Genomic DNA, 23,179 nt, shown 5'->3' with positions numbered 1-23,179 from the left:
ATGGCGGGGCGGGGAGGCTGGGGGCTGTGGGCAGCGCTGGGCTGCGGGCTCTGCCTGCTGGCGGGCGGGCAGGAGCCGGCGGGCGGCGGGCAGCCCTGGAGGCAGCTGATCCAGTGGGAGAACAACGGCCGCGTTTACAGCTTGCTCAATACCGGCGCCGAGTACGTGCCGGCGGGACAAGAGAGACCCGGAGGGAACCGGTTGTTGTTAGCGGGAACGATGACCGGAGGAACGGGCAGCGTCCGGCGGCAGGCACCGGCGGTCCCGCCGCGGCCGGGTTCCGAGACGGTGCGGGGACAGACGCGGCACCCCTTCGGTTTCGGGCAGGTGCCCGAAAATTGGCGTGAGGGACCGGTGGGCGACAGTACCGCTTCGCAACGGGTACGGCCCGCCGGCCGCTCGCGCCAACCTTCCTCCTCCTCCTCCTCCGCCTCATCCTTCGCCTACGCCTCCGTCGGGCAGCCGGCGTACCCCCAATTCCCCTTCGCCCCCCAATACGAGCCCTACGAGGCACCCCGGGGGTACGACGAAGCGTACACCTATTACCGCAGCACCGGCACCGGCGGGGCGGCCGTGGCTTCGGCGGCAGCGGGTGCCAGCGTGGTGTACCCCTTCCAACCCCGGGCACGCTACGAGGACTACGGGGAGGAGCAGAGCCCCTATAGAGCCCAGGGTTACTACCCGGCGGCCGAACGCCCCTACGTGCCCGCCGCCCCCCAACCGGTTGATGGGCTGGACCGCCGGTACTCCCATAGCTTGTATCACGATGCGGGGGGCTCACCGGAGCAGGGCGGCCCGGACTTGTATGCCAACCAGCAACCCGCCGGCCACGGCATCGCATCGGCCGATAACCTGCAAGCTCCCGCCGGGACGGGGTACGGGGGCCAGTACCCACCCTACGAGCCGCAGCCGCCTTTTCGGGCGCTGGAGCCTTACGGGGTTCCTCGCCCCGAGTCCTACCTGCCTGCCAGGAGCCCCGAAATGCCGCAAGCCGTCCCCGATAGCCAAGCTCGGGTCAGCGTGGGCAGCGTCTACAGGCCCAGCCACGGCGGACGGGGTGAGTTTGGGGGGGGACCCTGGAGGGGGTGGCAGCTCCCCGGGGCGGGATGGTGCCCTGGGTGCTTCATCACCTGGGGAGAAGGCATCCCGAGCCCTTTGCACCCACGTCTGGTGCCAGTCGCTCTCCAAGGATGCTGCCCCGGTGCTGTGGGGACAAATGTGGCCAAGGGGCCACTGAGGGGCTGGGGCTGTTGGCGACTCTACATGTTTTGGGAATGATGTTTGAGGTGGTGAAAACCGGGGAGGAAAGGGAAGGGCTTGCGTAGGGGCAAGTCCCAGCAGGGTCTGGGCTTGGGGTGCATCTGTGTTGTGTCCCACATCACCCCATGCTCCTGGGGTGGGTCTGTGCCATGTCCCAGGTCATGCCATGCTTGTGGGGTGGGTCTGTGCCGTGGGATGGGGGGACACTGTGCTCGAGGGGGGGTTATGTGCCATGTCCCAGGTCATCCCGCATGTGTGGGGTGGGTCTGTGCCATGTCCCAGGTCATGCCATGCTTGTGGGGTGGGTCTGTGCCGTGGGATGGGGGACACTGTGCTCGAGGGGGGGTTATGTGCCATGTCCCAGGTCATCCCGCATGTGTGGGGTGGGTCCGTGCCATGTCCCAGGCCATCCTGCCTGCATGGGGTGGCCGTAAGCCGCATCTCAGGTCATCCTGCATCCGTGGGGTGGGTCTGTGCCGTGGGCTGGGGCCACGCCGTGCTCCTGGGGTAGGACAGCGCCGCGTCCGGGGTCATTCTGGCCGTGTGCCCTGTGTTGGGGCAGACTCGGTTCGCGGGGTGGATCTGGGCTGCCTCACCTGGGGCCCATTACCCCCCCCCGTGCTGGCCACATCGGGGCCGCAGCGGGGGACCAAGGTCGCAGCAGGGACGCCGTCATTTCACGTCCTACTGACCCCGATCCTGATGAAATCCTGTGGCTTTTGGCGGAGGCTTGCCAAGAGTGTTTTTGCTCCGTGGTGAAATTGGAAGCAAGGCTGGAGGGCGTGAGGAGCAGCAGCCTGGGGGATCTGTTCCCTGCCTGTCCCTTGGGAAACCCATCTCAGCTGGAGCCTCTGACCCATCTGACCCCATAACCCATCCAGCCCCATCCCTGGTTTCTGAGAAAATCCCATCCCGGAGGGTTTGTACTGGGGGAAGCGTTCGTCCCAGCCCTGCCCCGTTGCGTGCGAGCGAGTAAACACAGCGAGAGCAGCCGGGCTGGGTCAGCCCGGGGTCCGGCCGGCTCCGCCGAAGATGTGTGGGAAAGAGCTTGGGGACAGGGGTTGTGCCGAGAGGATCTTCCTCCGGATCTCTGCCCGCCTTGCCACCAGCAGCCGCTCCTGCCGGGCGAGGGGTGCGGGGGCGAGGGGTGCGGGGGCGAGGGATGCGGGGGCGAGGGATGCTGGTGGTCCCATGTCTCTGGGGAGAGACGGCCGCCCTGCAGATGACCCGAGGTGACAGAGGGAAATGAGAAGATGCCTGCCAAGCTTATCTTCTCCCTGTTGGCAAAGACTGTGTCCTTCAAGGATCCCTGGAAGCTGGGTCAGGAGGTGATGGTACCATGGCTCTGCTAGGGGGATCGGGGTGTCCATGGGTGGACAACCCTCGTTGGCCAACAAGCCCATCAGCGGGACACCCACCTCTCGGTGCAGGAGCCCCCGGCCTCCTTCTTCACTTTTTTCCTTAATAAATATAAAGAAGGGAATAAAGATCATCCGACCAGCCCAGGGAGGCGGCTCTCTGAGGCCACCCCACTGCCTAGCCTCTTCTCCAGGTCACCTACTGCTCTCTCCAGCCAAGATTTGTTTAGGGAAAGCTGTCGCCTCCCTGGGGGTCACCAAAAAAGAAACCCCAAGCCTGTCACCTGCAGGGCCACCCTTCAGGCAGGTTTCTTAATTGGTCAAAACACTTTGTAAAGCCGAATCAGATGTTAATTATGTGCCTAAGCTCTTTAAGAGCCTCCTAATCGGCTCAGGAATGTGCAGCATTCCAGGCCCCTGGCTGGGGCACCTGGGGGATTAATTAAACAATTAGATCCCACTGGCTTTTATGAGGGGGTTTATAGGGGCTTGCATGAGCATCATGGATTGTCCGCCTCCCTCCATCCAAACCAGCCGGTGAAGTCACGTTAGAAGATGAGAGTTGAAATGGTTTCCAGCCCTAAATCTATAGGTGGCCAGGCCGTGGTGGAGGTGGGAGAGGAGCATCTCATGTGGCTTGGTCAAGAGAGGGAGATAAAGGCAGTAGACCAGGCTTTGACAAGGAGGTGAGGAGGAGACACCAAAAGTCTTCATGTCTCCTGCTCACGGCTGCTGCAGAGGACCCAAGTGTCACCCAAGTCTTGCCCAGTGGCTGAATCATCTCGTGCAAAGGAGGTCTTGGCTGGTGAAAGCCAAGCCCATGTGGCATCTAAGCTGTAGAGGCAGATAGCCCACACCTCCCTGTGGGGTTCAGCCAAGGTGCTGGTTCCCTCCAGGGCTCCCCGCTCTTGACTGACCCCCAGGAGGCATCTCCAGGGGCTTCCTCACCCTGACCCCTCCCTGGACCTCTCCCCTCTGCTTTTCTCCATCTCCAGTGGGGTTTTTTGCCTTGGCCTCATGCGAACAGGTCACCCAGGGTTGGTTTTTGAATGGGAGCACATTTTGGAAATCCCATGGGGTCATGGGGATTTTGGTACCTGCTAAGCTTGAGTCGTGGTGGCTGTGGTGACACCTGAGGATGCTGTCACCCATGGATGGGGCAACTGGGCCAGGAGATGACAATCTTGCAGGGAAAGTCTCCCTTTTGTGGGCTTGGGGATGGGTTTGGGTTGATTTTGTTGCTACCTTCAGGCATTTAACAACCAACTGGGGATCCCGAGAAGATTCAGTGGGGCTGGGATGGGGGGACGAAGGGGTGTGTCAGGAGGTGCTGGAGGAGGGATGCTGCGGGGATGGGATGGGGTGGGGTGGGGTGGGGTGGGATGGGGGGATGAAGGTGCGCACCAGGAGGTGCTGGAGGAGGGATGCTGCGGGGATGGGATGGGGTGGGGTGGGGTGGGGTGGGATGGGGGGATGAAGGTGCGCACCAGGAGGTGCTGGAGGAGGGATGCTGCGGGGATGGGATGGGATGGGATGGGATGGGATGGGATGGGATGGGATGGGATGGGATGGGATGGGGGGATGAAGGGATGCATCAGAAGGTGCTGGAGGAGGGATGCCGTGGGGATGGGATGGGATGGGATGGGATGGGATGGGATGGGATGGGATGGGATGAATGGGTGCACCAGGAGGTGCTGGAAGAGGGATGCTGCGGGGATGGGATGGGATGGGATGGGATGGGGTGGGATGATGACGGGGTGCATCTCGGTTGCTCTGGAGTGTCCCCACGTCCCTGTCCCCATTGCTCACAGCCACCCCCTTTGGTGGTCCCTGCATCTCCAGGGCTGGGATCCAGCACTGCCGGGCACAGGGAGGCGAAGCAGCCGCCCTCTCGGAAAACTGCTGGAGCTGGGATTTTTCGGCTAAGCCCTGCACACCTGCACAAACAGCGCGGCGGGGAACAGGCCTGCCTTTTTTTATTATTCTAATTTTCACGGTGAATAAGAAGGAAATCTTCTCTGGCAGCTCCCCGGGGCAGGCCGAGGGGCGGAGGAGGAAAAACAAACATCTTCTTGCTGCGGTTGTCCCTTTTCGGAGGCGATGGGGCGGGGGGGGGGGGGCTGCCAGGCCCCCTGACTTGCAGGAGGTGGAAAAGTGCTGGCTCAGCAAAAAGGATCAGGATTTGGCCAGCCCCGGATGGGGACAGTTCGGTGCCCTGCTGTGATAAGGGGACATTCGGAGGGCGGGGAGGCCGGATCCTGCCATCCTATTAACCCCAGCGATGCCGGCGCTTGCGGTTTGACCCTTCGCTGCCGGGTCTGAGCCGAAAATCAGGCGTGAGACCCTACAATAATAACGGGGCCATCCAGGGCGAGCTCCGTCGCGGGGGGAAAATAAAACTCCCCGTTGGTAAAGGAGTCGGGTTTCTCTCTGGAACATCCAAGAATTTATTATAAACAACAGCGGGGAGGAAAAGCTGTTTCATAAATGATGACAAATGTTCCTCTCGCAAGCGGGACGGGGCCCGGGGGTCTTTCTCCGTCGCTTTTTTTATTATTATTTTTTTTAAGGGGGGGGGGGGAGGGGTGTGGGAAAGTCTTTCCAAGCTCTCCCGATTTCCCCCCCTGCGTGCGCGGCCCCCCTGGGTATTACATCAGCAGCGATGACCAAGCAAGCGGGGCAGGAAACGAGCTCCAATGGAGTGACGTGATCCCTCGAGGGAAGGCAGGCCAAGAAACAAGAAGGCATTGTTCTTTTTGCCCGCGGAAAAAAAGGGAAAATAGGGATAAAAAAAAAAAAATAGGAGGGGAAAAAAAGGAAACGTGCTGGAAAGCATCGGTGCAAAGGGAGGAGCTGGTGGGGCTGGAGCCCCCTGGTCCCTTGAAGGGGGATGAGGATGAGGATGGGGACAGGGACGAGGATGGGGATGGGGATGGGGATGAAGATGGGAATGGGGATGAGGGATGGGAACGGGGATGAGGATGGGGATGAGGATGGGGATGGGGGAGGAGGGATGGGGATGGGGATGGGGATGGGGACGAGGATGGGAATTAGAATGAGGATGGGGATGAAGATGGGAATGGGGATGGGGGATGGGAACAGGGATGAGGATGGGGATGGGGGATGAGGGATGAGGATGAGGATGGGGGATGAGGGATCGGGATGAGGATGGGGATGAAGATGGGAATGGGGATGAGGGATGGGAACGGGGATGAGGATGAGGATGGGGATGGGGGATGAGGGATGGGGATGGGGATGAGGATGAGGATGGAGATGGGGGATGAGGGATGGGGATGAGGATGGGGATGGGGATGGGAATGGGGATGAGGGATGGGAACGGGGATGAGGATGGGGATGAGGATGAGGATGGGGATGGGGGAGGAGGGATGGGAACGGGGATGGGGACGAGGATGGGAATCAGGATAAGGATGGGGATGAAGATGGGAATGGGGATGGGGGATGAGGGATGGGGATGAGGATGGGGATGAAGATGGGAATGGGGATGAGGGATGGGAATGGGGATGAGGATGGGGATGGGGATGGGGGATGAGGGATGGGACGGGAATGGGGATGGGGACGAGGATGGGGATGAGGATGGGGGTGAGGATGGGGATGAATATGGGAATGGGGATCGGGGGTGAGGAATGGGGATGGGGCTGGGGATGAGGATGGGGATGAAGATGGGAATGGGGATGAGGGATGGGAACGGGGATGGGGATGAGGATGGGGATGGGGATGAAGATGGGAATGGGCATGAGGGATGGGGACAGGGATGAGGATGGGGATGAAGATGGGAATGGGGATGAGGGATGGGGATGGGGACGGGGACGAGGATGGGGAACAGGACAAGGATGGGGATGAGGATGGGGTTGTGGATGGGCATGAAGATGGGAATGAAGATGGGAATGGGGATGGGGGATGAGGGATGGGGGATGAGGGATGGGGACGGGGATGAGGATGGGGATCGGGACGAGGATGGGGATCAGGATGAGGACAAGGATGGGGATGGGGACAAGGATGGGGATGAGGATGGGGATGAAGATGGGAATGGAGATGAGGATGGGGATCAGGATGAGGACAAGGATGGGGATGGGGACGAGGATGGGGATGGGGTTGTGGATGAGGACGGGGCTGGGGATGGGGCTGGGGCTGGGGATGGGGATGAGGATGGGCATGGGGACAAGGATGAGGATGGGCATGGGGACGAGGATGAGGATGGGGATGAGGATGGGGATGAGGATGGGGATGAGGATGAGGACAGGCTGGTGAGCTCGCAGGAAGGAGGGATGCTAAGCAGAGGTTGTTGCGGAGCAGGGCTTGGCTTTGCAGAGGACTGTGAGAAGGGAAACTGAGGCACGGAGCGTGTGGGGAGCAATCCCCCTCCCGGTCCTTCCTGAGGGGCAGATGTAAGGGTGCTTTCCGGGTTGGTGGTCCCGGAGGAGCCTTTGGGAAGAGGAGGAGTGAAAGGGCGTTGCTGGGGGGGGGGGGCGAAGCGCCAGCTCCAGCTGGGCTCCGTAATGCTTTTGGAAAGCGAGGCAGCCCCCGCCTGTCCCTGCGGCTGTCTGTCTGTCTGTCTGTCTGTCTGTCTGCAGCTTGCTTTGGCTTGGCCCCAAGCGCCGGGCAACATCGGGAATTAAAGGAGAGGAAGGATAACGGCACGGGGGGGCGGGGGTTAGCAGAGTCCCCACTTTCACCCCTGTTTTGGGGTGAAAAAGAGGAAACAGGGCAGGAAATAGGGACCTCCCTTTTTTGGGGGTCGTGTCACCCCCCCGTCCCTGGCTGCCGCAGGGGTGGGAGCCGGGGGACTCGGGGGGACCCCAATAACCCCTCGCAGGGCGGCCGGGCACGGCGGCCGGCCAGGGCGGGGGGCAATCGCTTCCAGGAGGCCGGGTTGAGCAACCCCGCTGTAGGAAAATGGAGGATTGGGATTTGCCAGCAGGAGCCGGGGGGGAAGGGGAGGGGAAGGGAGGATTTTCCGTCTGCAGCTTAAAATTAAAAAAACGTGGCGGTCACCGAAGCAAACCTTCCCCCCGAGGTTGGGGCTGGCTGCTTTAAAGAGGGGAGCGCTGCGTCCCCAAGCCTTGTCCCCAAGCCCTGTCCCTGTCCTCAGGGCTGTCCCCATCCTTCTGGCAGGTCTCCCCGACTTGGTGCCGGACCCCAACTACGTGCAAGCGTCCACCTACGTGCAGCGAGCTCACCTGTACTCGCTGCGCTGCGCGGCCGAGGAGAAGTGCCTGGCCAGGTGGGAGCAGCCGCGGGGGTCCTGGGGCGAGGGGGCGACGGGGACACGGGGGGAGAGGGGGGTCAGGGGGTGAGGGGGCGGCGGGGACACTGGGAGACAGGGGGGTCCTAGGGTGAGGGGGAGATGGGGACACTGGGAGACAGGGGGGTCCTGGGGCGAGGGGGAGATGGGGACATGGGGGGAGAAGGGGGGTCCTGGGGCAAGGGGGAGATGGGGACTTGGGGGAGATGGGGACACTGGGAGACAGGGGGGTCCTGGGGTGAGGGGGAGATGGGGACATGGGGGGAGAAGGGGGGTCCTGGGGCAAGGGGGAGATGGGGACTTGGGGGAGATGGGGACACTGGGAGACAGGGGGGTCCTAGGGTGAGGGGGAGATGGGGACATGGGGGGAGAGGGGGGGGTCCTGGGTCGAGGGGGAGATGGGGACACTGGGAGACAGGGGGGTCCTGGGGTGAGGGGGAGATGGGGACACGGGGGGAGAGGGGGGTCCTGGGGCGGGGGGGAGATGGGGACTTGGGGGAGAGGGGGGTCCTGGGGCGGGGGGGAGATGGGGACACTGGGAGACAGGGGGGTCCTAGGGTGAGGGGGAGATGGGGACACGGGGGGAGAGGGGGGGGTCCTGGGGTGAGCGGGAGATGGGGACACGGGGGGAGAGGGGGGTACTGGGGTGAGGGGGAGATGGGGACTTGGGGGGAGAGGGGGGTCCTGGGGCGAGGGGGAGATGGAGACACTGGGGAAGAGGGGGGTCCTGGGGCGAGGGGGAGATGGGGACTTGGGGGAGAGAGGGGTCCTGGGGTGAGGGGGAGATGGGGACTTGGGGGAGAGGGGGGTCCGGGGGTGAGCGGGCGATGGGGACACGGGGGGAGAGGGGGGGGTCCTGGGGTGAGGGGGAGATGGGGACTTGGGGGAGAGGGGGGTCCTGGGGTGAGGGGGAGATGGGGACTTGGGGGAGAGGGGGGGGTCCTGGGGTGAGGGGGAGATGGGGACACGGGGGGAGAGGGGGGGGTCCTGGGGTGAGGGGGAGATAGGGACTTGGGGGAGAGGGGGGGGTCCTAGGGTGAGGGGGAGATGGGGACTTGGGGGAGAGGGGGGTCCTGGGGTGAGCGGGCGATGGGGACACGGGGGGAGAGGGGGGGGTCCTGGGGTGAGGGGGAGATGGGGACTTGGGGGAGAGGGGGGTCCAGGGGTGAGGGGGAGATGGGGACATGGAGGGAGAGGGGGGTCCTGGAGTGAGGGGGAGATGGAGACACTGGGAGACAGGGGGGTCCTGGGGCGAGGGGGAGATGGGGACTTGGGGGAGAGGGGGGTCCTGGAGCGAGGGGGAGATGGGGACACTGGGAGACAGGGGGGTCCTGGGGTGAGGGGGAGATGGGGACACGGGGGGAGAGGAGGGTCCTGGGGTGAGGGGGAGATGGGGACACGGGGGGAGAGGAGGGTCCTGGGGTGAGGGGGAGATGGGGACATGGGGGGAGAGGGGGGTCCTGGGGCGAGGGAGAGATGGGGACATGGGGGGAGAGGGGGGTCCTGGGGTGAGGGGGAGATGGAGCCCTGCGCCTTGGGGGGGGGCTCCTGTCCCCCGGGGCTGCGGCCGAGGGCAGGGGGGACATTGGCATTGACCCTCCCCGATGTCCCCAGCACCGCCTACACCGCTGAAGCCACCGACTACGACGTGCGGGTGCTCCTGCGGTTTCCCCAGCGGGTGAAGAACCAGGGCACGGCCGACTTTCTGCCCAGCCGGCCGCGGCACAGCTGGGAGTGGCACAGCTGCCACCAGTGAGTGTCCCCCGCTCCCCTCCATCAGCCCTCCTTTTCGTGGCGGTTTTATGGCTTTTTTTAACGGCATTTCCCCCTTTTTTGGGGTTTTGCTTTGAGATCTTTGGGCGGGGGGGGTGGGGGTGGGTGTCACCTTGCTTTGCTTCTTTGTCCCTAAAGCCACCAAGCTCCAGCAATTCATGTCCCCAAGGAGGGAGCTGGCAAGCTGGTGTGGACCTAGGGTTGATGGGGAGCCCCCAAAATCACATCTGGGGAGGGGACGGCGCCATTTGAGGGGGTCACCCTGACTCTGTCCCCAGGCACTACCACAGCATGGATGAGTTCAGCCACTATGACCTGCTGGATGCCACCACGGGGAGGAAGGTGGCCGAGGGCCACAAGGCCAGCTTCTGCCTGGAGGACACCACCTGCGATTTCGGCAACCTGAAGCGTTACGCCTGCACGGCCCACACCCAGGTGGCTTTTGGGGAGCGGGGGGTTGCTCGAAGGGCTCCTTGGGGTTCACCATCCCCCCCAGCACAGCCTGAACCCCTTTTTCTCCCCGCAGGGCTTGAGCCCGGGCTGCTATGACACCTACAACGCTGACATCGACTGCCAGTGGATCGATATAACGGACGTGCAGCCGGGGAATTACGTCTTAAAGGTAGCGGGGGGAGATTTTTAGGGGCAAACGTTACCGATTTGGGGTCAGCTTGGGATCTTCTCAACCATCAGGTTTGGGACCACGCACCTTTTTCGGTGCCATCCCTTTAAGACGGGGTTAGGCACTGCTCATCCCGCCGCTTACTAATTTTTGGGGGTGTTTTTCCTTCCCTTTCCCCCTGTTTTTAGGTTCAAGTGAACCCCAAATACATCGTCCTGGAGTCGGACTTCACCAACAACGTGGTGAGGTGCAACATCCATTACACCGGGCGCTACGTCGCCACGACAAACTGCAAGATTTCCCAGTAAGGAGACATCTGTCTGTCTGTCTGTCCTTCCCTGTCCTTCCCTTGGCAAAAAAACCCAGAGATGGGGGTCGGACCCAAGCGGTTTAATTCCTTTTTTCCTCCCCTTCATCTGGGTTTTCCACTCGAGCATCCAAAGAAAAGCTGGATTTGGCCAGTGGTGGAGCTGGGGGTTGGTGTCTTGCTCCCTTTTGGGGTGTTTATATTGAATTTCCTTGTTATTCCGGGGAAGAACGAAGCTAGGTTTCAAAAGAACACCCCCTGCCTTTGAAATAATGGTTTTAAATGTCTTCCTAAGCACATTCCCCAAATCCTGGGATTTTTTTTTTGTTGTCTTTCAGATCTTGATGGGAGCAGGGCCAGAGGGACGTCACCTGCCCCAGCCTCTGTCCCCCCTCTCGAGAAAGCACCTGAGCTGGCTCCTCTGTCCTGCCGGAGACCCCGGAGCCCATCAGCAGCTCCTCAAGACCTACCCCCCCCCAAAAAAAAAACCAAACCATTTCTTCACTTTAAAAGGAGGGGAAGTGAGAATGACTCTTTGAAATATTTTTTTATACTTAACTTTTCTTTAACCTTTGGGTTTTCTTCCGTTTCCTAAGGGAAACCGATGCTAAGTTTTAGCTGGAATAAAGGCAGGGGCCCATAAATGCCGTATAACTGATGTAAATCGCATATTAGCAATAGAGAGCTCTGTAGTCTTTAACCCCTTTGGCACTGGTTCTGGGGGGGTGTCTCCGGCGATGCCTCCTCCCCAGGGGGGGAAGAAGACAGCCCGAATTTGGAGGCGCTGCCCTGGCAGGGATGCTTGACTCCTCTCGAGGCGACTGCCGCGCCGGGATGCTCCGGTTCTTTTGGGGACCGAAAGTGCTGGAAATCCTGCCACCTTTATGGGGGGGGGCTTGCTCCCTCTGTTGGGCTTTGAAAAATAGGGAGGGAGCCCTTAAGATGACTGGAAGTCTTGTTTTATGGTTATTGTTGTTATTAATATTATTATTATTATTTTCACGAGCTTTCAAACCAGGAACCATTAAAACACGTTGCTTTTGAGGGGTCGGTGTTTAACTGAGGCCGCGGTGCCGCCGCGACGGCCCACCGAGGGACGGCCCAGCGCCACAAGCCGGACGGGGACCTCTCCAGAGGTGACCCCCGGGGAAGCCCTTGCCTTTGTCCCGGTGTCCTTCAGCCCCGGCAGCGGAGGAGCAAAGGGCGCAGCACCCGGGGGGCGGGAGGGATGCGCTCCCCAGGACACCCCGCGTGCTCAGGGCTGGCCGGTGGGACACGGCCACCCTCTTGGTGACACCCCTTGTGCTCGGGAGCCACAGCCCTGCCGCCCGCTCTGGCCCCCGCGCCAGGCCCTGACCCCGGCGCCTCCTCCTGTCCCCGCCGCCAGCCCCCGGCCCCCGCAGCCCCCGGCCGCCCCGCCCCTTCCCCAGGCCCCGCCCCGGCTCTGCATTCGCCCCGCCCCCTCTTCGCCCCGCCCTCTAAGCACCGCCCCGGCCCCGCCCCTCGCCCCGCCCATTTAAGCACCGGCGGGGCCGGGGGTCGGCCGTGGCGCGCCCCCGGGGCCCGGCCTGGAGGACCTCGGCGGCGACGGTGAGTGGGGCCGCCCCGGCCCCGCGGGGCCTCGAGCCTCGGCCCGAGCCGGCCCCGCCCGGGAGCGGCCCCCGCGGCTGCGCGGGGCACAAGCGGCGGCCGGGCTGGGGCCGCTGCGGGAAGAGCCCGGGGGAGCGGCCCCCCTGGGTCCCGGGGCTGCTCCGGGGGCCGGCAGCCCTGCCCTTGGCTCCCTCCCGGGCACGGAGCCGGGGCCCGGCGGGGCGGTGAGGAGCCTGGGCCCGGCGGGGCGGTGAGGAGCTGGGAGCGGCCGCCCCGAGCCCGGGTGAGGGGCCCCGGGGGCCGTGGGGGGGTCCCGGGTGGGGCCCGGCTGCAGCGGGGCTGGGCGGGCCGGAGGCCGGCGGGGGGCGGCTGCGGGCTCCGCGGGCCCCCCCGGGCCGAGCCCCGCGGGGAGCTGCGCCCCCACCCCGGGACAGGCTCCCCGCTGCCGGCGCCGGCTGCTGGGCACGGGCCGGGCCCTGCTGGGGAGCCCGGGGCCCCTCGTTACAGCTCCGGCTGACACGGGCTGTGCTGCAGCTCCCGCTGCCCCGGCGCCGCTGATGGACGCTCCAGCTCGGCATCGGCTCGGCTCCGGCCCCACGGCCGGGGGCTTGGTGCCGGCTCCGGCCCTGCAGCATCTCAGCTGCAGATGCCGGACACTGCAGGTAAGAGCTGCTTCTGCTTCTTACAGCTCCGGCTGATGGAAGCTCGGCCCTGTTCCCTCTCTTGCTAATGAGGACTCCGGCTTGTTACGGCTCTGACCGACGGATGCTCCAGCTCTGCATCATTTCAGCTCCAGCCCTGCATCGTTTTTGGGTCCAGGTGAGATGCTGGACACTCAATGCTCCTGCTGCCTACAGCTCCAGCTGACGGACACTCCAGCTCATACACACTCTGCCTGAAGGACGCCCGGGCTTGTCACCTCCCCGGCTTGTCCTCACTCCAGTTCCCAGCCCCTGGGCTGCACCATAGCTCCCGGCTGTCCCAGCTTCGCTGATGGACACTCCAGCTCGGCATCAGCACCGGCTCCAGATGCTGCACATTCCAGGTAGGAGATGCTCCAGCTGATGGACCCTCGTGGGTGCTCCCCCCTCATGCTAACAGACCCTCTGTCTTGTTGCAGCTCCTTCAGCCCCAACTGATGGACGCTCTGGCCCCACAGCAGCCCCAGCTCATGCACACGCCGGACAACGGACGCCCCGGCTTGGTTCAGCTCCAGCACTCCACCTCAGCTCCTGCTCCTTACAGCTCCGGCTGATGGTTGCTCCAGCTTATTTCAGCTCCAGCTAATTGCAGCAACTTGGGCTTTTCTCCAGCTCCTGGCTGTCACAGCTTGCTGATGGATGCTCCAGCCCTACGGCATTTCGGGGACAGCTGAGACACTGGACGCTCCAGGTCAGAGATGTTCTGGCTTCTTAGAGCTCCGGCCGATGGACGCCCATCTTGTTCCCTCTCCTGCTGATGGACACGCCGGCTTGTTGCAGCTCCAGCTTGTCCCAGTTCCGCTGATGGACACTCCAGCTCGGCATCACCTCAGCTCCTGACGCCAGACACTCCGGGTAGGAGATGCTCCAGCTGATGGATGAGCTTGCTTGCTCCCTCTCTTGCTTGTGTAAAAATTGTTTTTTCCCCGGCCAGGGCAGGAGCCAAGGCTGCTCAGCATGGAATTACTAAGGGGATTTCTTTTATTTTACCGATGCCCCAGCCTGATGCTGGGGGGACCCCGATACAGAGGAGAGCAGGTTTATTTATGTTAAATACAAGTAGTGTAGACCGATCAAATCACCCACGTTACGGGCTGGGCTCATCAGTCACTATTGCTCGTGTAATCGGCACGTGCCTGTCCCGTGCGGTGCGGGGTTTGTGGTGGGTTCTGGTCGGCCTCGGTTCTGGCCGTGGTCGTGTGCCTGCTGCCACGGAAGGTAAATCTTCTCTGGTGTTGTCGCTGGTGTGGGGTGCTCTCAGCTGGCGAGAGCTGCCTTAGGGTAGGTCTGTGCGTCGCGTCGCCCCTGAGAGAAAAGCTCCAAGCCTCAGGCAGCGTTTGTTCTGCTGAGGGAGTTGTACCGCAGTTACCGGCTTGCCTTTCACACGTGCTAACGGACCTTCTGCCTTGTTGCAGCTCCAGCTCATCCACACTCTGGCTTGTTACTGCTCCAGCCGATGGACATCCCACCTCCTTCCAGCTCCAGCTGCTGCACACGCCGGGTAAGAGATTCTCCTGCTCCTTATGGCGCTGGGGGCTTTTGTCCAGCTCCAGCCGATGGACACCCCAGCCCTGTGGCATTTTGGGGACAGCTGAGACACTGGATGCTCAGGGTCTGAGATGCTCCTGCTTCCTGCAGCTCTCCATCTCTGGCCGAGAGACGCTCCGGCTTCTTCCAGCTCTGCCCGACGGACGCTCGAGCACTCGCATCATTTCGGCAACAGCTGAGACACCAGCCACTGCTTCTTCCAGCTCCGGCCGAGGGACGCTCGTCTTGTTCCCTCTCCTGCTGATGGATGCCTCAGCTCTGCATCATCTCAACCCGGCTCCTGCTAACGGACTCTGGGGCTCGTTAAGCTCCGACTCAGAGGTGCTCTAGCTCACAGATGCTCCTGCTTGTGCCCGGCACCGGGGCTGTTGCCGAGGTGGTCAATCCATCGCTGTCATTGCTCCAAGACCACGGGGAGCTGCCGTCCCTGTCCCAATATCGCCTTGATGGGTGCGTCCCTGGGCACGAAGCCTTGCCCCCCAGCCCTGTGCCTGTCTTGGGGCTGGGCCGTGCCGGCCTCCCGCGCCTCGGGGGCAAACGCGACCGGACGCCCACCTCCGGTGAGGGTCCCACGGCCCTGCCCCTGGCCCCCCCCGCCCACAGACCCCCGAGCGGCCCCCCAGACCAGAAGCCCCCCCGCTTGTTTTCAGGCCCGGTTCTGCAGCCCCGAGCGCAGCTCTCGGGGGCCGGCCCCGATCCGGCCCCGCTCGGGACCCCCCCTGCCCCCGGGCAGCGGCCGGTGCCTTCGCGGCCCCTGCGGGCCCCGGCACCCGCTCGGCGCCGCACCAGCCTCCGGGGCCGCCGCCGCTGCCCGACCCAAGCGGGGAGCAGTCAGCGGGACGGGTCCCCGCTCCCCCGCCGGGCACGGATACGGGCCGGCGCCCCGCCCGCCTGGGCCGAGTCTCCCCCGAACCGCCTCCTGCCCGGGGACCCGGCCGCATCGCTCCCGCGGCCGGAGCCCGCGTGAACGGAGGCTCCCGCCCGGCCGGCGCTGCCCGGCCCGGCTCCCGGCGCTGCCCGGCCCCGCTCCCCGCACGGCTCCGCCCCCGGCACCGCCCCGCGCAGCGGCAGCACCGACCCCTCCCCGACACGGGCGCACGCGCCCAACAGCCTCCGGCCCCGCCCCGCCAATCCCGGCCCGAGGCAGCGCCCGGCCCCACCAATCCCGGCCCGGCCCCGCCAGTCTCCGCTCCGCCCAATCCTGGCCCTCTCGGTCCCGCCCCTCCCATCTCCGTTTGGCCCAATCCCGGCGCACCCGCCCCGCCCCGCCCCGACTCCGCCCAATGCCGGCCCGTCGTTTCAATCCGGCCCCGCCCCGCCTGTCGGCGTCCCGCCCAATCCGGGCCCGTTCCCTCATCCGGGCCCCGCAGCGCAGCAGAGCTCTGCCCGGGCGGGCGGGCGCTGCCCCGGGGCCGGTTCCCCCCCGCGGGGCGGCGCCCCCCGGCTCCAGCACTCCCCGCCCGGGCCCGGGGCTTCGGGGGGGTGCGCTCCCCCTTCCCCACCTCAGCGGGGCCGGGGCTGCCGCAGCAGCCGGGGGGTTCCAGTCCCCCGAGGGGGCACCGAGAGCTGCGCTCGGGGCTGCAGAACCCGACCCCGGGCGGCGTTTCTGGGCCTGAAAACAAGCGGGGGGCTCGGGGCTGCGTGTCCGGGGCTCGGGACCGGCCCGAGGGCCGCTTCTGGACCGGGGGGCCGCTCCCAGACGCCGGCTCGGGGGTCTGGGCGGGGGGGGCAGGGCCGTGGGACCCTCACCGGAGGTGGGTGTCCGGTCGCGTTTGCCCCCGAGGCCGGCACGGCCCGGCCCCGAGACAGGCACAGGGCTGGGGGGCAAGGCTTCGTGCAGCGCTCGCCCAGGGACGCACCGATCAAGGCGATATTGGGACAGGGACGGCAGCTCCCAGCGGGCTTGGAGCGATGACAGCGACGGATTGACCACCTCGGCAACAGCCCCGCTGCTGCCGTGAGAACCAGGAGCAGCTTTCGCCCAGAGGCAGGGGGAGATGGGGAGCTGGAGCTCAAACGGCAGAGCTGAAGCCGAAATAAAGACTTTAGGGCAGGGGCTGGAGCTGAGATAGAATGTGTAAGGGTGGAGCTAGACCTGGAATAACGACCATGGGGCTGGGGCTGAAATAAATAATGTAGGCCTACAGCTGAAATACACAGTGTGGGGCTGGAGCTGAAATGACGCAGAGTTGGAGCTGAAATATCGACTGTGCCACTTGGAGCCGGAATAAAGATTGTAGGGCTGGAGCTGAAATAAAGACCCTGGGGCTGGAGCTGACAGGACAGAGCTGGAGCCGGAATAAAGATTGTAAGGCTAGAGATGAAATAACCACAGCAGGGCTGGGGCTGGGCTGAAATACAGACCGTATGGCTGGAGCTGAAATAATCCATACATACTGAAATTCCGGACTCTGGAGCCAGAGGGAAAATACACAGCGAAGGGCTGGAGCTGGAACACAGCCTGTCAGGACAGAGCTCGGTATAGAGCTGGGCTGAAACGACGCAGAGCTGGAATATCAGCTGCGGGGCTGGAGGGGAAATAAAGACCCTGGGGCAGAGGCTGGGGCTGAAATGAAGACCATAGGGCTGGGCTGAAATAAATAACCATAGAATCGTTTAGGCTGGAAAAGACTTTTCAGATCGTGGAGTCCAACTGTTAACCCAGCACTGCCAAGTCCCACCACACCATGTCCCCAAGCACCACATCTACACCTCTTTTAAATACCTCCAGGGACGGTGACTCCAACAGGCTGCCCAGGGAAGTGGTGCAATGCTTGACAACACTTTCAATGAAGAAATTTTTCCTAATATCCAATCTAAACCTCCCCTGGCGCAACTTGAGGCCGTTTCCTCTCGTCCTATCGCTTGTTAATACTGTAGGGCTGGAGCTGAAATAAAGGTCCCGGGGCTGGGGCAGAAACAACTGACCGTAGGGCTGGAGCTGACACGATGGAGCTGGAGCTGAACTACTGGCTGTGGGGCTGGAGGGGAAATAAATGCTGTAGGGCTGGGGCCAGAGCTGAAACATCACAGAGCTGAAATGAAGACTAGGTCCAGAGTGGAAATACCGACCGTGGCACTGGAGCTGGAATAAAGACTGTAGGGCTGAGGCCGAAATCTCACAGAGCTGGAGCCAAAATAAACACTGCAGGGCTAGGGCTGGAGTAAAGACTCCGGGGCTGGGGCTGAAATACTGACCCTGGGGCTGGAACGACGCAGAGCTGGAGCTGAAATAAAGACTCTAGGGCAGGGGCTGGAGCTGGAATAAAAACTGTAGGGCTGGGGCTGGAACTGAAATACAGACCCTGGGGCTGAAGTATCAACTGTGGGGCTGGAGCTGAACCGCTGCAGGGCTGGAGCTGAAACAAAGACCATAGGGCTGGGGCTGAAATAAACCCTTCAGGGCTAAGAGCCGAAATCAGTACTGTAGGGCTGGGGCTGAAATACTGACCGTAGTGCTGGAGCTGCAATAAAGACTGTAGGGGGAGAGCTGAAACAAAAACTGGAGCTGGGGCTGAAATAAAGACCACTGGGCAGGCGCTGAAACACTGCAGAGCTGAAGCTGAAATAAAAACCCCGGGGCTGGCCTGAAATAGAGACCGTGGGGCTGGGGCTGAAATAGAGACCGTGGGGCTGGGGCTGAAACGACGCAGAGCTGGAGCCAAAATAAAGATACCGGGGTGGGAGAGGCACTGAAATAAGTGCTGTAGGGAAATAAAGACCCTAGGGCTGGAGCTGAGATGCTGCAGGGCCGGAGCCGGCGCCGAGCCCCCGACCGGGGCAGCGGGAGCTGCAGCACAGCCCGTGTCAGCCGGAGCTGTAACGAGGGGCCCCCGGGCTGCACAGGCAGCCCCGCCGGGCAGGGGCCCGGGGCCAGGCAGGGCCGTCCCCAGCGAGGACCCCGGCCCCGGGCTCCCCAGCAGGGCCCGGCCCGCGCCCAGCAGCCGCCCCCGGCAGCGGAGGGCCTGTCCCGGGGCGGGGGCGCAGCTCCCCGCGGGGCTCGGCCCAGGGGGCCCCCGCGGAGCCCGCAGCCGCCCCCCGACCCGGGACCCCCCGCGGCCCCGCCGGGCCCTCGCCCCGGGACTCCCCGCGGCTCGGGGTGGCTGCTCCCGGCTCCTCGCCGCCCCCGCCGAGCCCCGGCTCCGTGCCCGGGAGGGAGGCAGGGGCAGGGCTGCCGGCCCCCGGAGCAGCCCCGGGACCCGGCGACGCCGCTTCCCCGGGCTCTTCCCGCAGCGGCCCCGGCCCGGCCGCCGCTTGTGCCCCGCGCGGCCGCGGGGGCCGCTCCCGGGCGGGGCCGGCTCGGGCGGGGCTCGGGGCGCCCCCACTCACCGTCGCCGCCGAGGTCCTCCAGGCCGGGCCCCGGGACCGCGCCCCGGCCGCCCCCGGCCCCGCCGGTGCTTAAATGGGCGGGGCGAGGGGCGGGGCCGGGGCGGTGCTTAGAGGGCGGGGCGAAGAGGGGGGCGGGGCGAATGCAGAGCCGGGGCGGGGCCTGGGGAAGGGGCGGGGCGGCCGGGGGCTGCCGGGGCCGGGGGCTGGCGGCGGGGGACGGGAGAAGGCGCTGGGGGTCAGGGCCTGGCGCGGGGGGCAGAGCGGGCGGCAGGGCTGTGGCTCCCGAGCACAAGGGGTGTCACCAAGAGGGTGGCCGTGTCCCACCGGCCAGCCCTGAGCACGCGGGGTGTCCTGGGGAGCGCATCCCTCCCGCCCCCCGGGTGCTGCGCCCTTTGCTCCTCCGCTGCCGGGGCTGAAGGACACCGGGACAAAGGCAAGGGCTTCCCCGGGGGTCACCTCTGGAGAGGTCCCCGTCCCGCTTGTGGCGCTGGGCCGTCCCTCGGTGGGCCGTCGCGGCGGCACCGCGGCCTCAGTTAAACACCGACCCCTCAAAAGCAACGTGTTTTAATGGTTCCTGGTTTGAAAGCTCGTGAAAATAATAATAATAATATTAATAACAACAATAACCATAGAACAAGACTTCCAGTCATCTTAAGGGCTCCCTCTCTATTTTTCAAAGCCGAACAGAGGGAGCAAGCCCCCCCCATAAAGGTGACGGGATTTCCAGCACTTTCGGTCCCCAAAAGAACCGGAGCATCCCGGCGCGGCAGTCGCCTTGAGAGGAGTCGAGCATCCCTGCCAGGGCAGCGCCTCCAAATTCGGGCTGTCTTCTTCCCCCCCTGGGGAGGAGGCAACGCCGGAGACACCCCCCCAGAACCAGTGCCAAAGGGGTTAAAGACTACAGAGCTCTCTATTGCTAATATGCGATTTACATCAGTTATACGGCCTCTCCGGGACGGCGGCACCAGGGGCCAGGGCCCCAGCCGTGTGTGGCCGGTGTCACTTGTCCCCCTCCCAGAGGGTCCCCCCCAAACACGCCCTCCTGAGGGAATTGGGGTCCTTCCCTGGCTGAGTCGCAGCCCCCCGCACCCTGCTCTGCCCCTCCCCCGGGGAGCGGTGGGTGGGGGCCGGGGAACACAGCTGGGATTCCTCCAGGGTGAGGGGACTGTCCCCAGTGTCACCCATGCAGAGCCAGTGGGGTAACTGAGCCCCAGGGAGGACTGAAGCCCGGGTGGAGATGTGGGGGACCCCCCCGGGAGCTGGGGGGCTCCAGCACCCATCCAGCCATGTGCCGGGGACGGATGCTCCCTCCCTGGCAGTGCACCCAGCCCAGGTACATCCCCAGGGTGCCATCGCAGAGGGAGCAGCACGGACGCGGTTTGTCCTTCCCAGGCTTTATTCGGCTCTCGCCCTGCGCTCACGCCGAGGCACGGGTGCACCTCCTGCGCCCCACGCTGACGGCCAGCACCGCCCCGGCCAGCCCCACGCCAGCTGCCACGCAGATCAGCGCCGTCCCCACGTCGGGCACCGCTGTCACCCCACCTGCAAAACCAAGGGGGGCTGTTAGCGCTTGTCACCGGGGCTGTGCCACGGGGCCACGGCCGGCGGGGACTCACCCTGACCTCCCTCCTGCCGCTCTCCCACGGCGCCCGGGTCGCTCGAGAGGAGCACGGGGCCGATGACCACGTCGGCTTCAGCCTCTTTCCCTGGGGAGGAAGGAACGATGAGGCGGGCTCGCCCTGCGACGCCGGGGTGTCCCCTCCGTCCCCGCGGGGACCTTACCCTTGGCATCGTGGCGGCGGAATCGGCGGCCGGGCCATCGCTCCAGGGGGTTGAGCCTCCGGGAGAGCGCGGGGGACTCGCAGTTGCCCGTCTCACAGCAGCTGCAGATGTCCCGGGTGCCTTCCACGGGTGCCCAGCTGCAGCGGGGTGGGAGCATCATCACCGGAGTCCCCGCATCACCGGCACCCACGGAGCATTCGTGTCCCCCCTCCGAGTCTGGGTCCGTGACGCATCCCCGTGCCACGCCGGGGCTGCGGGATGCTGGTGGGGACTCGCCCAGACGCGCCCCATCCCGGTGCGGTGGCTACTCACGTGTTTCTGGCTTTGTTGAAGGAACAAGCCTTGTTCAGGGGGTCCGGGGCTTGGTCCGCTGGGGTCACCTTCAGGTGGCAGGTGATGTAGATCTGCCGGGAGGGCAGGGGAGAGAGGTGGGGACACACTCGTGGGGGACACCGGCTTGGCAGGGGGGGACACACACGCAGCCTTACCAGGTTCCTGGTGTCCCCCGCGAACCTGAACACGTCGATCCTGAAGCGCAGCATGTCCTCCCGGGGCCGGGGGGTGATGAACGCAGAGCTGGTGTCGTCCGACCTCCCATCAACCAGGCACCTGGGGTGGGACAGGGGGGTCAGCATCCCGGCAGGTACCCCCCCAGCACCGCCGCCAGCGGGTCCCCAGGGCTCACCCGTTGAAGTCGATGATGGCGTAGTGGGGTGAGGAGTCGGTGCCAGGGCTCAGGGCGGCCACGCAGCTGTCCACGAACAACCGCAGCGGCACGTGGCTCTCGGTGCCCACCTCCGCTTGGATGTTGAGGATATCGCCCAGTTGGAAACCGGTGAAGGGTCTCTCGGAGCTCCAGTCCTCTGCAAGGCAGCGCCGGGGTGACAAAGGCGGGGGTGGCTCCGGCTGTCCCCGAGCTCCCGTAGGACCAGAGCCAAAGCTCAGCCCAAAAGCAGGAGCGCTGGTGTTTGCCATGGGGTGGGTTGGCTTCCCCAGTGGGGTTCTGGGTTCCCCCGCACTGGGAAAAGAGTGGAGAATCCCCGTCCGCAGGTGGGGATGGCTTCCCACCTACCGTTCATGAGGCGCAGGGAGAACACCAGCCTCTCCTCTGCCGACAGCGTGGAGCTGAAGGGAGCCCAGGTGGGCCGGATGGCGTTGCTGCTCACGTTCTCCCTCCTGGGCAAGGACCACCGCGCGTCAGGACGCGGCCCCGTGCTGGTCCCCAGGGACCGGGCTGGGGGGTACCGAGGACGGGGAGCCCTTACCTGGGGTAGTGGCACTCGATGGGGATGACGGCGGGGTTGCTGCGAATGATGATGGGGTTGCTGGCGGGGCTGGGGTCGTAGTTGAGGAGCGTGCGGTAGATGAGGGAATCTGGCGTGATCTGGGCAGAAAAGCATCGAGAAGCCGTCAGAGAGGCCACCCCACCTCCCACGACCACCGAGCCACGTAGCCGTCCTTTCCCAACTGAGAAATGCTGGGGAAATCCAAAGAAAGGAGGAAAAAGCCGGGGAAAAGAGGATGGAGAAGGAGCTCCGCTCTCTTCTCAGCGAGTTGAACTTCCTAATGGGCCAAAACACGAGCGAAACGGGTCTGACGTGGGGGCTTTGCACCATCGGCGCGTCTCCAGCCGAAAGGGCAAAGCAGCTTTGGGGAAAAAAGCTCCGGTTTGGGGGAAATACCCGCTTGTCCTTCCCCTAGGGCGTTCCTGGATGATGCTCTGCGTCCGGCACCCAGAGCTCCCCCGGCATCACGGGGGATGCCCGGTGCATGGTCCTGCAGCCCGGAGCTGCTCCGGGGCGGGGCAGGGGGGATGCCAGGCGGGATCCCGGGACTGGGGAAAGCACCGAAGGGGAGAAGGTCTTACCTGCACGATGCTGCCGCACTCGTGGAGACCGGCGGTGAAGGTGACGGTGTTGCGGGCAGGGTTCAGCGAGGAATGCTTGCACGCCGCCGGCCCCAGCGTCAGGTCGGCCGCGTTGACCAAGCGGCCAGTGCCGAAGAGGTCCCTGTGCACCGTCACCACCAGCTGAGCCTCCTGGCACTGCACCGTCACCGGTTGCTGGCTGGAGATGGCTCGAGATTGGGGGTCCTCCACCCAGGACCAGGCGTGGGGGTCTGCCCGTGCCCCCCGGCTGGCCGGGTCACCCCAGGAGAAATCCCAGGGTGGGTAGGCAGCCACCTCGCCTGCCGCCCAGCAGAGAAGAGCGAGGATGAAGCCGCTTTCGGGTCTCATCCCTCCTTCTTCCAGCAAACCCCGGCACAGAGAGCCAGGGCCGCCTCTCCAGCCTTTATATCCCCCCAGGAGCAGGAGCCATCCGCCCCTGGGCTCGGGTTTGGGGACCAATGGCACCCAAAGGCCAGCCCTCGTGGGTGCGGGGAGAGGGGAGGCACGACCGAGTCATTTCCGGGGTGCCGGGACCCCCCGTTCCCGGACTGCCCAAGGCGAGAGAAAACATCCTCGTCAGCCTCTTTGGGAAGTTGTTTATAAAACTCAGCAGAAGCCGGAGACGGGGAGACTGGTACAAAGTGGCTTGTTTAGGTTATAAGGTGATAAGGGGCTTTTCAAGGCTGCTGGGGAGGTGACAGGAGCGGGGAGAGCAGGGTCCGTGATCCCAGTCCGGGTGCTTCCCGTCCCCTCCGCGG

General features: G+C 64.5%; 2 protein-coding genes and 1 long non-coding RNA gene across 4 annotated transcripts; 2 read left to right on the top strand and 1 right to left on the bottom strand.

The window, feature by feature from the left end:
- On the top strand, nt 1-11,627 carry LOXL1 (lysyl oxidase like 1). 2 transcript variants are annotated; one of them, XM_075160561.1, is made up of 7 exons: nt 9-1,057; nt 7,752-7,860; nt 9,496-9,633; nt 9,933-10,089; nt 10,181-10,276; nt 10,465-10,580; nt 10,922-11,627. In XM_075160561.1, the coding sequence occupies exons 1-7, from the start codon at nt 220-222 to the stop codon at nt 10,926-10,928; spliced, it is 1,461 nt and encodes a 486-aa protein (XP_075016662.1). In that variant the 5' UTR covers nt 9-219; the 3' UTR covers nt 10,929-11,627. The 2 variants fall into 2 exon arrangements, with proteins under 2 accessions (XP_075016661.1, XP_075016662.1); XM_075160560.1 differs by lacking the exon at nt 10,922-11,627 and having other exon boundaries at nt 1-1,057; nt 10,465-10,584.
- Nucleotides 11,628-12,118: 491 nt separating this feature from the next.
- LOC142086476 (uncharacterized) lies at nt 12,119-14,804 on the top strand. Its single transcript, XR_012675130.1, has 4 exons — nt 12,119-12,173; nt 12,862-13,218; nt 13,294-13,729; nt 14,290-14,804. It is a non-coding gene; the product is annotated as an uncharacterized LOC142086476 (long non-coding RNA).
- Nucleotides 14,805-20,165: 5,361 nt separating this feature from the next.
- LOC142086475 (zona pellucida sperm-binding protein 3-like) lies at nt 20,166-22,769 on the bottom strand. The gene is made up of 9 exons (XM_075159537.1): nt 22,401-22,769; nt 21,799-21,917; nt 21,606-21,709; nt 21,219-21,396; nt 21,022-21,142; nt 20,846-20,937; nt 20,534-20,670; nt 20,368-20,457; nt 20,166-20,293 (listed from the first exon to the last, which is right to left on the bottom strand). Exons 1-9 carry the CDS (start codon nt 22,767-22,769, stop codon nt 20,169-20,171), a joined length of 1,335 nt encoding a protein of 444 aa, XP_075015638.1. The 3' UTR covers nt 20,166-20,168.
- Between the last annotated feature and the right edge of the window lie 410 nt (nt 22,770-23,179).

This window comes from Calonectris borealis, chromosome 11 (assembly GCF_964195595.1).
Source record: "Calonectris borealis chromosome 11, bCalBor7.hap1.2, whole genome shotgun sequence".
Taxonomy (NCBI): Eukaryota; Metazoa; Chordata; class Aves; order Procellariiformes; family Procellariidae; genus Calonectris; species Calonectris borealis.
This window is presented reverse-complemented; position numbering and strand designations above follow the sequence as displayed.

Coding starts and splice junctions, on each gene's coding strand:
- LOC142086475 (XM_075159537.1), bottom strand. CDS start 22,769: ATGAGACCCGAAAGCGGCTTCATCCTCGCTCTTCTCTGCTGGGCGGCA. Junction 21,710..21,798: donor ATCGAGTGCCACTACCCCAG/GTAAGGGCTCCC, acceptor GTCCTTGCCCAG/GAGGGAGAACGTGAGCAGCA. Junction 20,671..20,845: donor TTCAACAAAGCCAGAAACAC/GTGAGTAGCCAC, acceptor ACCCCGCTGCAG/CTGGGCACCCGTGGAAGGCA.
- LOXL1 (XM_075160560.1), top strand. CDS start 1: ATGGCGGGGCGGGGAGGCTGGGGGCTGTGGGCAGCGCTGGGCTGCGGG. Junction 1,058..7,751: donor GCCCAGCCACGGCGGACGGG/GTGAGTTTGGGG, acceptor TCCTTCTGGCAG/GTCTCCCCGACTTGGTGCCG. Junction 10,277..10,464: donor CGGGGAATTACGTCTTAAAG/GTAGCGGGGGGA, acceptor CCCTGTTTTTAG/GTTCAAGTGAACCCCAAATA.